Source organism: Anticarsia gemmatalis, chromosome 26 (assembly GCF_050436995.1).
Source record: "Anticarsia gemmatalis isolate Benzon Research Colony breed Stoneville strain chromosome 26, ilAntGemm2 primary, whole genome shotgun sequence".
Lineage (NCBI taxonomy): Eukaryota > Metazoa > Arthropoda > Insecta > Lepidoptera > Erebidae > Anticarsia > Anticarsia gemmatalis.
The window spans coordinates 2,432,001-2,446,545 of record NC_134770.1 but is presented as its reverse complement, the minus strand read 5'-3'; the positions used below and the strand labels follow the sequence as shown (position 1 = coordinate 2,446,545).

The following is a 14,545-nucleotide window of genomic DNA, read 5'->3' as shown; positions in this document are numbered from 1 at the left end:
GCAAATAAAAACGTGACCTTGAAAACGTCATTGACCGTCTGATTGAATGATAAATGATTAGACGATTTGGCTAACGGTGTAAGAAGATGGCGCCATAGGAAAAGTCTTGAGCGTATAAGTTTTACAAAGATCATTAATTTAAGGTATTTTTTAAGGTCGGCCATCAAAACAAACAGAACGTATCGATAGAACTAGCCATTTGGAGCAATATTCAGTTGAGCACAGAAGTTGTAAGATTGATACTTTATTTATTTATTATGGCCATTTTGTTCCATGTATGTTAGGAAAAGAGATGATTAAATAAAATTAAAACAATCTTTGACGTTCCTTTCCTGCTGCTTGCCATGGGTTTTCTTCTGTGAGAGTGCACCACGCTGGCCAAACGCAGAGACTTTTCAACCTTTTGATGACTATTTATTAAATATTTTTTACAGACATGCAAGGTTTCGTCAATTGTTGTCACAATTACAAAATTTATCCGAGGTTTGAATAGAAAATATCGATTAGAACGAATCATCGAATAACAGCCGCGATATTTAGTTTTCGCGATTCTTAGACGTTTCCTGTAGATATTAAGATGACGGATTTGAGCTTTAGAAGTTCATTCGTTAATACATCAACTTGCGGAAAATAACACAAAAACCTCTTTATGTAGGTACCCTCTGCCTTAACATGTCTACTATTTCCGGTAATCAACTGGTTCTCTAAATAGTTTTTCTATCACCATTTCTGAGGTTAATGAAGCAAGGACTTTGATTACATTTTTAGCTTTTGTCAGTTTCATCATACACATACAACGTCTCGATAGATGCTGCTTTCAGCCCATTTGAGGCCTTAAATGAGTAGTCTATAGGAGACAAAGATGTGTTATTTGTTTAACCAAAAACCATATGAAAAAAGTTTTACTTCGGTATGCAGGTCAAGGAATTTTTGCTGCTCAGGATCGAATCCATGGCATTGTTGTCGAGACCTTCACCGTCCTTGTCGTTAAACATCTTCTAATTATTGTGTTCAATTCATTATCACCTGCTATCAATCCACAATGTAACTATTAACAACACACACATACACACACACAAACCACCTCTCACTCTTGTCACAACGTGTTAAAGTTCAAATTGGTGTGACAAGTAGTGTGACAGATGTACATACAAGTTGTTTGATAGAAAGCTATTGTAAAGGTATGTATAAATACTTGCACATGTTAATATGTTACCATTCGAAGCTCAACACGCATATACAAACATTCGAATCAGGTAAGGAATCAGGAGATAAAGATCAAACCAAGTACTTATAAAGTGACCTATCAAGAAAATACAATGTTTTTCAAGTTAGCAAGCCAATATTAATATCGTTTTCTTTTGTTTTAGATTCAACTACTCTTCATCATCAAGGATATATTAAAGAAAAATGAAGGCAAAGAAACATTTTTCATATACTATTAAAAGGATATTTAAACTTAATTGGGAGAATAGATTTATATATTATATTGTTTATTTCAGGTGTTTATACCTCTCTTATGTGTCGTGTCGATGGCGCTCGCCGAAGCTCCTCTCGGGTAAGTTATAAAACTTTATAATAACTTAATTTCTTTGATTTAAACTATTTAAGAAAAAACCATACGCTCAAAATTAACATTTCTCTTAATATTTCAGTGTCGGGTATCCTTCAGCGCGCTCCTCACACGATCACAACCACGAACATAACCACGACCACGAACATGGACACGATGACAGTCATGACTTCCAACGATCTCTCTCCCAGGAGTACTTACCTCCTGCCGCTCCCTCCTCTCGCAACGCTCCCTCTACTGAATATGGACCTCCGAGTGCGAGAACATCAAGCACAAGATCTGGACTCTCCCAGACTTACGGACCTCCCCATGCTCGCAGCGGACCTTCTCAACAATACGGTGTTCCTAATGCGAGGTCTTCAGCTCAGCACACACCAGCTGCCAGAGCTCTCTCCACTGAGTATGGAGTCCCCAATGCTCGCTCCACTCCATCAGGATTATATGGAGCTCCTGCCGCCAGGAGTGGCTTGTCTCAAGAGTACGGTGTACCACCTGTAAGCTCTGATATCGCAATGACTCCGTCTACTCAATACGGAGCACCAGAGCTGCGCACTCCTTCAGAAGAATACGGTGTTCCTTCTCAGCGCAGTTTCGATCATTCTCCTTCCCAGCAGTACGGTCCTCCCGCCGCTCGCAACTCGCAGTTCTCCAGAAGCTCACCTCGATCTGGTAACTTTCACGACAGTCACACCACTCCTAGAAACAACGCCAGGTCCTTCGCATCAAGCAGCTCTCGTTCTTCCAAAGGTTCCTCTCAGTTCGGAGCCCGTTCCTCTCCACGCAGCCACGCTGCTTCAGCCAGGAGTTCAGGCTCATACTCGCAGGCTGCGGCTCTGTCGCAGACGTACGGAGCGCCGAGCCAGCGCGATGTGTCGGAGAGCTACTCAGTGGCGAGTGCGCGAGGCGTGTCTCAGGAGTATGGCGTACCTGCCAGCCGTGCTGCTGAGCACAAGACCGGCGCCGTCGCTTCGTCTTATTCTGCTGCCTCTGCTAGGTCTGGTCTCTCCGACACGTACGGCCCTCCCTCGTTGCGCGACTCCATGTCCTCAGAGCACGAAGGATACTCTTACGCCAGAGATGGAGTCAACGAAGAACTCAACCAGGAGCCTGCTAACTACGACTTCGCGTACAAAGTGAACGACTACGAGTCTGGAAGTGAGTTCGGCCACACTGAGACGCGACAGGACAACAGGGCTGAGGGATCATACTTCGTAGTGTTACCTGATGGCACTAAACAGGTGGTAGAATACGAGGCGGACGAGAGAGGGTTCAAGCCCAGGATCTCGGTGGAGCCGGCGGAGCTCGCTCGCTCTGCGGGCTACGACGACAACGCCGCTGAGCTCGTCGACGCGCGCCAAGCTGATGGACCTTACTGATCACGATATTATTAGAAAACAAATTATACTATAGTAGTTTGAAAGATAAGCAACGTCTTTTAATGCGTTTCTATTATGTGAATTATTTATTAATTAGCAAAATGAAAAATGTATAAAATAATTAAATGTGCTTTATAATTAAATAATTGTTCTGTATTTTTTGTCTTTATTGCTTTTACAGTGATGATTCATTCCACCATTTTCGATTTTCAATGCTTCTAACTTTTTCGTTTATTTATTCACTTCTTGTCATAAAACATTATTCTTTTCTACATCGTTTCCTATCAATATTTTACTACTTCACTACAAAGTAAAACGACCCCTCTTGTAAACAATGTATTCAAATACTTAATAGTCATAACGAAACAACATTTTAAACTGTAAAGAACTTTAAAACACATACAATTGTGTATTTTCTATTAATAAACAAACCGTCAAAAGTCTGAGTTTTTGAGGCCAGAAAATAATTCACGATAGGTTATTAATTTGTATACCATCATCTACAAAGCGAATAGACTTTGGTTTCACTTTTATTACTTTCTGGTAGACTCCAAATGACTGTACACACCTGAAAATATTTAAATGTTGGTCGGATAATCAATCTAATATATAGTGACAGAAAATGTACGAAAACCTGATTAGCTATTCAACACTTTATAATAATGCAAACAACAACTATTTGTTTTAAATAGTATGAACTATTCAATAACATTGCATGCTTGCAACAATTAGTTCTACTATATCATAAAGGTGAATACAAAAGGCACGAGCAGACGACAAATATGAGAGATCCGTGTCTTACCTCATATGGTATTGTATTTAATTTGGACTTAGTTACATAATGTGTAACTTGGGTTTACTTGGAGGGCAGACACAATGTCTACTAATAATATTTTAAAGCTAATTTAATATTTTTCTCCATAGTGCAGGTGTTTAGGTCACCACGCTACGTCGGGAGGTCGTGGGTTCGATTCCCACTATTATTATTTGTGCGATCCACAAATAATTGTTTCGGGTCTGGTTTTGCTTTGTGTCCGTTGTTTGTATGTTTGTAAAAGTCCCCGCGACACAAGAGCAGTTCTTAGTGCGGGAGTTGTTAGAAAAAAATATATTATATAGCTAAATTTATTGAAACTGCTAGAGTAAGAACGCAATAGCATGAGGTACACTCTTATCTCCACTCCATGGATTCTTATTGAACCGTGGGTCGACACGACGACCAACACGTCGGGTCCAGATAGGGTTGACAGATACAGACGCAAGATTAGCCATCTTTCGGAAGAATGCTTTGGGGTCTCAAGTTTATGATATTTTAGAAAATTCTATTGAAAATACTCAAGTGCTCAAAATTTTGCTAGAAATAAGAATCTTGGACTTTAAGTCCCATTACTGGACAAATGACAAGAAGGACAATGGCTGATTTTCAGAGCATTTAAGATTTGTGATTTCGAGCTATCCCTGAATATTACATACTTTTAATTACTGGATTTATTGAAAAAAATCCTAAATATAACTGTAATTATAATGAATTGAAGAGCAAAAAAAGTATTTTAAATTGATTTAAAACTTGAAGCTGCTCTACAAAATACCAAGCTTTTCTCCTTTGTAGGATAGTTTTAACTTTTTGATCTAGTGGCCGAAATTATAGCTCAGCAGGTCAACTTGAAAATAAGGCCTTCAGTTTGCTGGTTAAGAATAATAACAAGATAAGCACATTAATTTAATAATTACGGAACACATTAGAAAAATAAATAATGCACGTGAAATGCGAACAAAACCATGCATTTTCTTGCTCAAAAAAGCTCGTAAATTCTTCAAATTTTCATGAACATCTTCACGGATGTACCGAGATATTTGTTTGTATGTTTGTGACAATAATATCTGTAATTCGGAGTAAGGTCGCGTGTGCAAGTGCGTAGTATTAGGTATTAGGAAGCGACGCGTCGTGGGCACATCCTTGAGTTACGATTTAGTAAGCTTGAGAAAACTGTGGAGCTGTTATTGGGACTAGATTTTTTTTATGACTGCTTTTGTTGATAGTCTTAATTATTGTTGAGGTGTTTTGTTGATGGTCTTGATAACTGATGAAAGTAGAGATATAGCTACTCGGCTTTGTAAGGCTACTTACAAATTTTGTTATAAATATGAACAATATTTTATTATTAAATTATATTACTTTTTTGTGTTTAGATTGCACGAATTCGCGTGAAAATCTAGGCAGATATGAAAACAAGTTTTTAACTTGCCTATTTTATAAACCTTTAGAATGCAGCGGTTCTTTCTATGCACAAAAAAGAGTTAAAATGAACAGTCTAAAGAGATGAATTCAGAAAACATACTGACTACCTCTTACAATCGAAAATAATTTAAATATCGGTACATTTTTAATAATTCACTGCTTCCTTAAACACTGTGTGATGAGCATGAGTATCTGTACTGAGCCTGGTTGTGAATTAATCTAAGTATGTATTTAGAAGTATATTTAGTATGTTTATCGGTTATTTAGTTACCATAGTAAAAGCTCTGCTTAGTCTAAAATGACCGTGAGTGAGTTGTTCAATGATATTTATTTATTTCAACCACAAAATACCCTAATAAAATATGTACATACTACATCCAAAAAATACCGCCACAACACAGCTCCATACCTCTCTAAATCCCAAACTTCTACACCTTGAAAGCTCATCTTTTATGTCGCTAATGAGAGTCAATTTTTCAGCCCCTACCATTGTGACTGTTTCGTATAAAAGGTACTGTCGACACACTCATAGTATCACTGTATCATTACACTGTGAAATACAATATTACAACATGAAGGTACTTGTAACTTTGAGCTGCTTATAAGTTTTTAAAGTTTTTTTGGATTTAAAAAAGTGATTTTTTCTAGTTTGGATTAAAGTGTTTTCGTGATCGTTGCTAGATTCTGTTTAAGAGTATTGTTTTGCATACTTATATTGTATATTTTTCTTTACATTTTTGTAAAATAAAGTAGATTTTCATGTAACCAAACATATGTATGTAGATTAACTCAAATTTCTTTAAAAATAATTTAATATTGTTTTTATAAGATGACTGTCTTTATTAAAATAACATTAATATTTTCAGACCATCATCGCTTCCGTATTCCTAGTTGCTTTGGCCTACGCCGAGCTTCCTCCATCGAACAGGTAAATTTTCTTATACTATAGTTATAATATATAATTTATGTTGCTATTCTAAACTATATTCCTATACTAAATGTCTGGCCACATCTTTACAGTCACGACTTGTGCTACGTACAAAACAATGCTTAATTTTGTTGCATCTCAATAATTACTACTCAAACTTTAGTTATTTCCAAAGCGTAACAAAACGTACAAAATTAAATTTCATGATAATTTCCAAATTTTTGAGGCCTGTGCAACTCTCCTAGAAAAAAATACCTACACTTAAACTTACTTACGAAAAAATCACAAAGTAAACTTTTAACTTCCAGCTACCTCCCTCCCCCATCCACCTCCCGCGGTGGAGGCTACTCCCAGGGTCCAGCGTCCCTCGCCAGTCAGAACTTCGCCCCGCAGATCGTCGCCGCTCGCAGCCTGGAGGGAGCCCAGGGTCCCCACGCTGCGGCTGGTGCCCATGGAGCACAAGCTCGTGGTCCTCAAGGAAATCCTTTTGGAAGGTAATTAGGGTATCATGTTTTTTATTATCTTATTTTTCTTTATTTTCAATACGACTTCTTATTGCCGGTTTCTGATGCCTTTTAGCGGTAGTTTATCTATTCAAACTGTCACGTTTATATCAGCTTAAACACTATTGAATAGATAAACTACCGCTAAATGTACCTCAGAAAGCGGGCATTAAACGTGTAATTATGACTTAAAAAGTTGACACTTTATCTTATGGCGGTCTTAACTAACGATGAGATGAAAGACGTTTGAACGCATCTTCCAGCTCAAACACATAATAAAAGGCTCAATAAATGTGGTTAATAACAGCTGCCGTTAAGCCGCGTGAATATTTCAAAGGTCTTGCAGGCTTCTTGAAAAAAAATCTTGCATTAGGTTGACACCGAATCAAAAAGAAAATTAAATAAGCAATTCGTTCTTTCCAGGTCTAGCCATGCTGGTCTTCCTCAAGACCACGCTGCCGGTAGTCATGCTGCAGCCAGGTTCTCAAGCGAGGAGCCAGCTGGTTACGACGCCAACGCCTCCAGTTTCGCAAGGAACGCTCTCGAAGAGATTAATGCTGTAAGTTTAATACTTGCCACTTATTCACAATCTGTAGTGGGTTGCTTTGATATGCTGAGAAGCAATTATATAAAATAACGATATTATGGTCCTTATGGATGTAACTCCCTAAACAGCTAAAATGGTACTACATATTCGTATAATAATATTTTTATAAAGAACCACCTAGTTCTCTAATGATAGGTCGATACCAAATAACATCACTTGCTACGATCTTTAGAAGCTCAATACTTTATCCACTTTCACTTACTTAAATATAAATATGGCCACAATGCTCAAAAAAATCCATGACTAAAATTATTCTACAGCAGTTCTTACATACTCTCATTTTTCACAGGAGCCTGCTAACTACAACTTCGGGTACATGGTGAACGATTACCAAGAAGGAACTGATTTCGGCCACCACGAGGAGCGCCAGGAGGAGAGGGCCCAGGGAGAGTACCATGTTGTCCTTCCTGACGGCAGAAAACAGGTAATACCACATAACTTTTAAACTCTAACATTACATGTTTAATGTATTAGGTCGTGAAAAAGTGTTTTTGCATTATGAGTAGAGTGTATGTACTTGTAATAAAATATCTTTGGCTTCAAGAATCACAAATGAGTAGACGGTTCTTTAGGTTTCTTTCAGTGGGCTCATGAGGTACCTAAATATCGAGCTTTTTGTGTAGAGAAAAGATTTTATTACAAGTTTTGTATTTGAGTACTTAAATTAAATAAATAACTCAACTCAATAAATAAATAATTCAAGAACGGCTGAACAGATTGGGTTGAAAATTGGCGGAGGGGTAGTTTAGATCAGGGAGACAGACATAGTATTTTTTATACCATTCGGGCGCGATTGTACCTGGTTGAAGAACAGACCTGACCAGACCAGAATTGTTTTTGTAAAATTGTTTTTAAAAGAACGGGAACGGTTTTTTTGGAGAGAAAAAAAAGCGTGAGCGAAGCTGCGTGGTTCAGCTGGTTATGAATATAAACAAATACTTTAGCATAAAACCCAGTGATAATACATATAATTAGTATCTTATTTATTTTACAGTCGAGTATCGTGAACTGTGACATTAAATTGACTGATAAATTAATCAATTAAGCGGTCAGTATGCCACTAGCTGTGTTGGGTTTTTACCCGTTTTTCATTTATTTATTTACATTTTAAGGTCATATGTTGTAAAGGAGTTGTTTTTGATACCAATTTGTTGGGCTAGATATTTTTTGGTTAATATTTTTGTAATTTTTATCGACATAGCTAAAGATAAAAGAATGAGATTTTTTCTTTAGCTTCCGAAAGATAGTAGTATTGTACGACCATAGACAAGAGACCGTCATTTCACCATAATAGAGGGCGACCTTATTGCCATCAATAGTACGTTACTAAACTTCAGACTATCATTAAAATATTGTTATATGAAGTATAAGAACCTAATTTCAACACATTAAAGTCTTAAGTATTAAATAGTATTTTTATACTAGATTCATCCCGAGGCTCCGTACGCATGAATAGAGTTTCAGGTGTAAAAATCATCATATGTGTTAATTTAGGCTATAAACTATCTGTGTACCAAATTTCATTACAAGTTTCGACACAATTGGACAACAAACATTCATCTGTGGAGGAACGAGGTGATCATGTTCCTCCAGCACAAAGGGAGGATCCTCCGACCAGGCGAGGTGATCATGCATGGTGGGCCTAGGCTGCCCGACTGTTGTAGTCGGGAACTTGTGTATATAGTCAGTTGCAGTGCAAACTTCGATAGCGCAATTCAGGACTTGTGACGTCAGTCGCACTGCGCGTGGTGATTGGTTGTGCGCTGGTCCCAGTAGATGTCGCTGTACGTAGCGATCCGCTACATCTCCAAGCTTTGCATAAAATAGTAAGATTACCAGAAATTTATTCAATTATACTTTTTTGCAGACTGTGAGCTACGAGGCTGACGAGCGTGGCTTCAAGCCTCAAATCTCATATGAAGACACTGAAGACCTAGCTCGTTCAGGCTACGATAGCAACGCGAATAACTTCCGAAGCGGTAACCATGGCAACGGGTACAGTAACCATGGCAACCACGGCGTGGAAACCTTTGCCAATGCCCGTTCAAACGGTTACTGACTTATATGTACCCGTTTTATAGATAAAATACTAATTTTAATATTCTTATGTATCTTTTAAGGGTAAATCTGGTTTTTTAATGATATTTGAGTGAAAAATGTAAAAAAATATTTTTGTATGTATTTAATAAAGTATGTAAAAGTAAGCTTTGTTTCTTATTTTGTTATATTATGAAAAAGCCCGAACTGTGGTCAAACCTGATAATTAAACACACTATAAACCTAGTAGTATAGTTAAAAAACTACTAAAATAATTAGTTTTCTCTTTTTCATTTCGCTACGGAGTGAAAGAAACAAAACTCTTTATCAGCCTTTCGTAACTTCACATATTTTTATGAATAAGAGGGTTAGTATATTAAATTATTTCTTTTTATAATACGAACTAACTCTCAGAATGCGGTTTTGCCCGCGTGAGGTAATAATTTAAGTATCAGTGTGGGGAGTATTATAATAATATAATACGAATTATAGAAGTCTACCTGCTAACAATAACAAGCATATAAAATTAAAAAATTCTTTATTTCAGAATGTTAACTTATTACATTATTTGATAGGAAATCTTATACAAGCAGCTTAATATACTTATATGCAAAAAAACCGGACGAGTGCGAATCAGATTAGTGAAAGAATAGTTGCGTTCTGTAAAGGAGTTCGCAATAGACTCAAATATTTTTATTTTGTTATTAGACGGTTTGAAGGCTGACGGACAAACGGACAGACGGGCAGGCGAACAGAGAGGCAGACGGGCAGACACTGGAGTCACAATAATAGGGTCCCGTTTTGTGTGTATGATATTTTATTAATTTTGCTTGGATGCCCGTTGTTTCTGAAAAATAAATAAGGAACACATTAATATTAGGTCGGGGAAAAAGTATTTTCGCATTATAGCATGTATGAACTTATAGTAAAATCTTTTTGGCTTCAAGAATCACAAATGAGTAAGTACACGAATCATTAGGTTTCTTTCAGTGAGCTCGTGAGGTACCCAAATATCGAGCTTTTTTGTGTAGAGAAAAGATTTTATTACAAGTTCATACATACTATAATGTGACAAGACTTTTTCCCCGACCTAATATAGTAATAAGTTCGATTTCTATTATCGACAAGTAAGAGTTAGACATACTTTTAAATTTTTTGTCAGAGACGACACAAGAGCAATTCTTAGTGAGGATGAAGAATTGCTCTCGTGTCGCGGGGACTTTTACATATTTGTGGATCACACAAATATTTGCCCCGAGTGGGATTCGAACCCACGACACGCGGTGCTGCGGAATATATTTTTATGTTATCTGGTCTCTGCCTACACCTATGGGATGATGGCGTTTCATTACGTATGTATGTATGTACTTACTTTGTTTCTACCCCACCGTGGTCTCGAAGAGTGTGGGTCTTTTGTAACAATTGTTTGATGAGGTAGTGGATTCATTTCTATAGCCGTTACATTAGCCAGAGGTGGGGCTCCCATTGTAATTCTGTAACATAAAAAATATATATGTCGCAGTAAGATAGATAAAGCCGTAACATAGTTATATCCCTAGGGATATAATTATATACCGTAATATAGTTATTAAGAAGAAGTTTTGGGCAAACCGACATGGGTAGGTTAGGTTAGAAGGCTTAGGTGGGAGCGAGCGAAGCGAAGCTCCCACCTCAGCCTTCGTGGTTATTTTTTTTTAAACCACCCAGAAGGAGGAGCCCCGCGAAGCGGGGCTCCGGCGACATCTTCAAACTCTCATTATAACTATGTTACGGCATATAATTATATCCCTAGGGATATAACTATGTTACGGCTTCATCTATCTTACTGCGACATATATATAGTAGCTGACCCGCTCACGCTTTCTTTTTTGTATTTAATACCGCGCATTTTCTAATTTATTCACCTTTTACACCTTCTCTGAACTTCCACAAATAATTCAATACCAAAATTAGCCAAATCGGTCCAGCCGTTCACGAGTTTTAGCGAGACTAACCAACAGCAATTCATTTTTATATATATAGATTTTAATTTTAATATTATTATGTTATCCGATATCCGGTCATCGGCAGCCAATATTATTACAACCGGCCAATATTGCACGATTTTGTTTTGAGTTTAAATGTTTTGTTTAAAAACATTTGTCTATAGAGGTAAATATGTTATAATTGTTTCCTAAAAGAGTAAACGGAGACCAAGGACGCCGCTTGGTACGATTCCTAAAACCTTATTTCGCTACATTCACATCCATCCCATCCATCTAGTTAAACATGGCTTGAACCTTCTAAAATAAATTATTAGAAAAACGAAATAGATACCACTTAGCCCGACTTGGGAATTGAACCTGAAACCTTATGACACATTGAATACGTAAAAAAGTGATAAATAGTATAAATACGTACAGATTGTCGTTCCTTCTATGTTGATTATTTTCCATATTCATCTTCGTTGCCGTCAAGGAATGCTTACAATTTCAGTTCTTGGCGAAATTTTCAATTTGTTCCTTAGGCTTTTAACCAATTTATTTAATGTGTACACAATCTAAAAAAAATAATAATATTCTTAATAAGAATAACGGTCGTAAAGCTTTGGGCAGCTCTCTTAACAACTCGTTCGTCGTATGGTTAGTGTGACCACTAACCATACGACGAACGAGTTGTCCTAGTGTCAAAGTTGTTCAACCCGCCCGAAGGCCTTTGACATGGCTTAGCGACTGTTGTCTTATAGACAAAAACCGAGACCGATTTTTTACGTGCCCTCCGAAGCACGTAGACTCTCAGTTCTAATACCACTATGCGGCTACCCATCTATGGAATATCCGCGCCAAGGTTGCTTAACCCACCGATCGTTTACCGAGCGATGAGTGCAACTACCCACGAGCGCGACTTTAATGCTAAGTTGACCACACCATACAATAAAATAAATAATACTACAAAAAATACAAACCCAATTCTTAATAACTTTGAAATTAAATTTAAAAAGAAGACACTAAACTTCCACTAGTCTTTAACTATTATAATTAAAGTAATATAAAAATAATGTTTGAAATTATGCAGCGTGCGTACTTATCAAACTTGCAACAAGTATTGAATGAATAAGTTATCCTTAGTAAGTATTTATATAGGCATTCCTCTCGTAGTGTTTATTATAACTGATATGAGTATGTCCACGATTAGGCTTGCTGCAAACATGTTCGGGCCGGCTTTAATCAGCTTGCCGAACAGTGAAATCGAATATAATGTTGTCATCTACATTTAACTGCACGTTTAGCGCAGTGGTTTAAGCGGTCACCTCGCCGCAACAACCGTAGCGCCGCGTGTGGTGGGTTCGAATCCCACCCGGGACAAATCTTTGTGTGATGAGCACGAGTATTTGTTCTGAGCCTGGTTGTCAATTTATCTATATAAGTATACATTTAGAAGTGTATAAGTATGTATATCAGTAGTTTTTGGTTACCACAAGCTCTGCTTAGTTTGGAATCAAATGACCGTGTGTGAGTTGTCCAATTATTATTGTTATTATAATATTCGACTTCACCGTTCGTAACATTCATATGTTAGGAAAAAACGTGGGTGCTTGTAATTGGGTATTTTGTTTCTATCGTTAAATTTTATAAGACCTTCTGCAAAAATTTCAACAAATAAATAAAATAAAAAATGCTGCTCTGCAACGCCACCACACCAAATTGTGACAATCGGACCCGTAGGAACAATTCGATCGGCACAAATCAAAACCTAATATAGTATTACGGGTCCGATTTTCGTTCGACAATTACTGGCGAACCGAATGATTTGTTCAGTCGATCCACGCAAGCCCAACAAATGCTGTAATTGTCTCGAATCGGTTTTGTCGTTCTATCACGTATCTCAGTTGACATCTATTTGAAAGCCACCATGCTGTACATTACTTTCTACCTTAGACTATAGTGATTAACACGTTACGTCAAAGCAGCTATGTACTCAATAGTAATCATCAATTTGACATTAACTGTCAACTGAGATACGTGATAAGCCCACAGGCCAGCCCGAATACGTGTGTAGCAAGCCTTACAGATACGAGCGAAATTATAATTAATCATTATTGCTTCTCTGAATACAATATTTATAAGCGATAGCTTAACCGCTAAAGGAAAACATTTCACATATGTATTTTCCCAATTAAATATACATTTATTTTATAATCAATTTTGATTGCCTCTGTGCTGTTGGTAGTGTATGCAACTGCTGTGAAAGAGGTCTCGGGTTCGAATCCTGGATCGGGACATTCAAGTTCAAATCAAATTCAAATCATTTATTGCTTACTTAGTTATATATCGAACATTAGCTCTTTCCTAAGATTTAAGCACTTATGATAATAGAGATAATGTTAAAAGATCTAAGAAGATAGACTGAGATCTAAGAATTTCTTAGTAACAGCCCGAAATTTGGAAGTTGAGGACCTCCGTGCTTCGGAGAACACGTAAAGCCGTCGGTCCTCACCGTGCCAACTTAATTAACCACTCTGCTATCACTGCTTAATCCGATATATAGAATTTCAATGTCACAATGTTAGTTACCATACTCCTCCGAAACGGTTTGACCAATTCTCATGAAATTTTGTGAGCATATTGAGTAGGTCTGAGAATTGGCCAATATGTATTTTTCATACCCCTAAGTGACACTATTTTTTTTGTATTTATATGGTAAAACAGCGTTTGCCGGGTAGTTAATAAAGATGAATGAATAGGAAATGTAAATACATATATGATATCGCCTATAAGTAATTTTAACTTATAAATCGTGCGAGATAATTAATCTTTACTTAATCAGTCAATATATCAGTGACGCGGAAAATTAAATAAATATTTGATTTCGTTCTTATTGAAAGAAACACGATCTAGCGCGCGATTTTAATGTAAACTAGCGAACGGAAACTACTTCGTCAAAAAAAGATTTCCTGGGATCAGTAGCGCGAGTATCGAGAGTTTGACATTTAAAATGTACAGTCAAAATAGTTTCTACAAAGTCCGCTGCGCTGATCAGATTTTCATACATTTTTAATATAACTATCCGGTTGTCGATACTCGATAGTAGTAGAGAATCGGGCTACTGATCTCATGTATCTATTTTTTAAGATTTTTCGCGTTTAAAACGATCAACGTTTAGAGTTTTCGACGACCTTCGTGGTGCAGTGGTTAAGGTGTTACTGTTGGGTCTGGAGGTCGTGGGTTTATTCCCACAGGGAAAAATTATCTGTGCGATCCACAAATAATCGTTTCGAGTCTGGTTGTACTTTGTGTTCGTTG

The 14,545-nt window shown here is 37.2% G+C and overlaps 2 protein-coding genes across 2 annotated transcripts; both read left to right on the top strand.

Moving 5' to 3' along the window:
• The first annotated feature begins 1,532 nt into the window (after positions 1–1,532).
• LOC142984064 (uncharacterized) lies at positions 1,533–2,949 on the top strand. The gene is made up of 2 exons (XM_076131374.1): positions 1,533–1,558; positions 1,656–2,949. The coding sequence occupies exons 1-2, from the start codon at positions 1,533–1,535 to the stop codon at positions 2,947–2,949; spliced, it is 1,320 nt and encodes a 439-aa protein (XP_075987489.1).
• A 2,770-nt stretch (positions 2,950–5,719) lies between these two features.
• On the top strand, positions 5,720–9,424 carry LOC142984208 (uncharacterized). Its single transcript, XM_076131647.1, has 6 exons — positions 5,720–5,766; positions 6,055–6,116; positions 6,425–6,610; positions 7,043–7,178; positions 7,516–7,650; positions 9,094–9,424. Exons 1-6 carry the CDS (start codon positions 5,761–5,763, stop codon positions 9,283–9,285), a joined length of 717 nt encoding a protein of 238 aa, XP_075987762.1. The 5' UTR covers positions 5,720–5,760; the 3' UTR covers positions 9,286–9,424.
• The last annotated feature ends 5,121 nt before the right edge of the window (positions 9,425–14,545 follow it).

What these genes read in the sequence shown, in the direction of transcription:
- LOC142984064 (XM_076131374.1), top strand. Translation starts at nt 1,533, where the DNA reads ATGGCGCTCGCCGAAGCTCCTCTCGG. An exon ending in CTCGCCGAAGCTCCTCTCGG is followed by an intron (nt 1,559 to 1,655) that starts GTAAGTTATAAA and finishes TTAATATTTCAG; the next exon opens with TGTCGGGTATCCTTCAGCGC.
- LOC142984208 (XM_076131647.1), top strand. An exon ending in CAAGGAAATCCTTTTGGAAG is followed by an intron (nt 6,611 to 7,042) that starts GTAATTAGGGTA and finishes CGTTCTTTCCAG; the next exon opens with GTCTAGCCATGCTGGTCTTC. An exon ending in TTCCTGACGGCAGAAAACAG is followed by an intron (nt 7,651 to 9,093) that starts GTAATACCACAT and finishes ACTTTTTTGCAG; the next exon opens with ACTGTGAGCTACGAGGCTGA.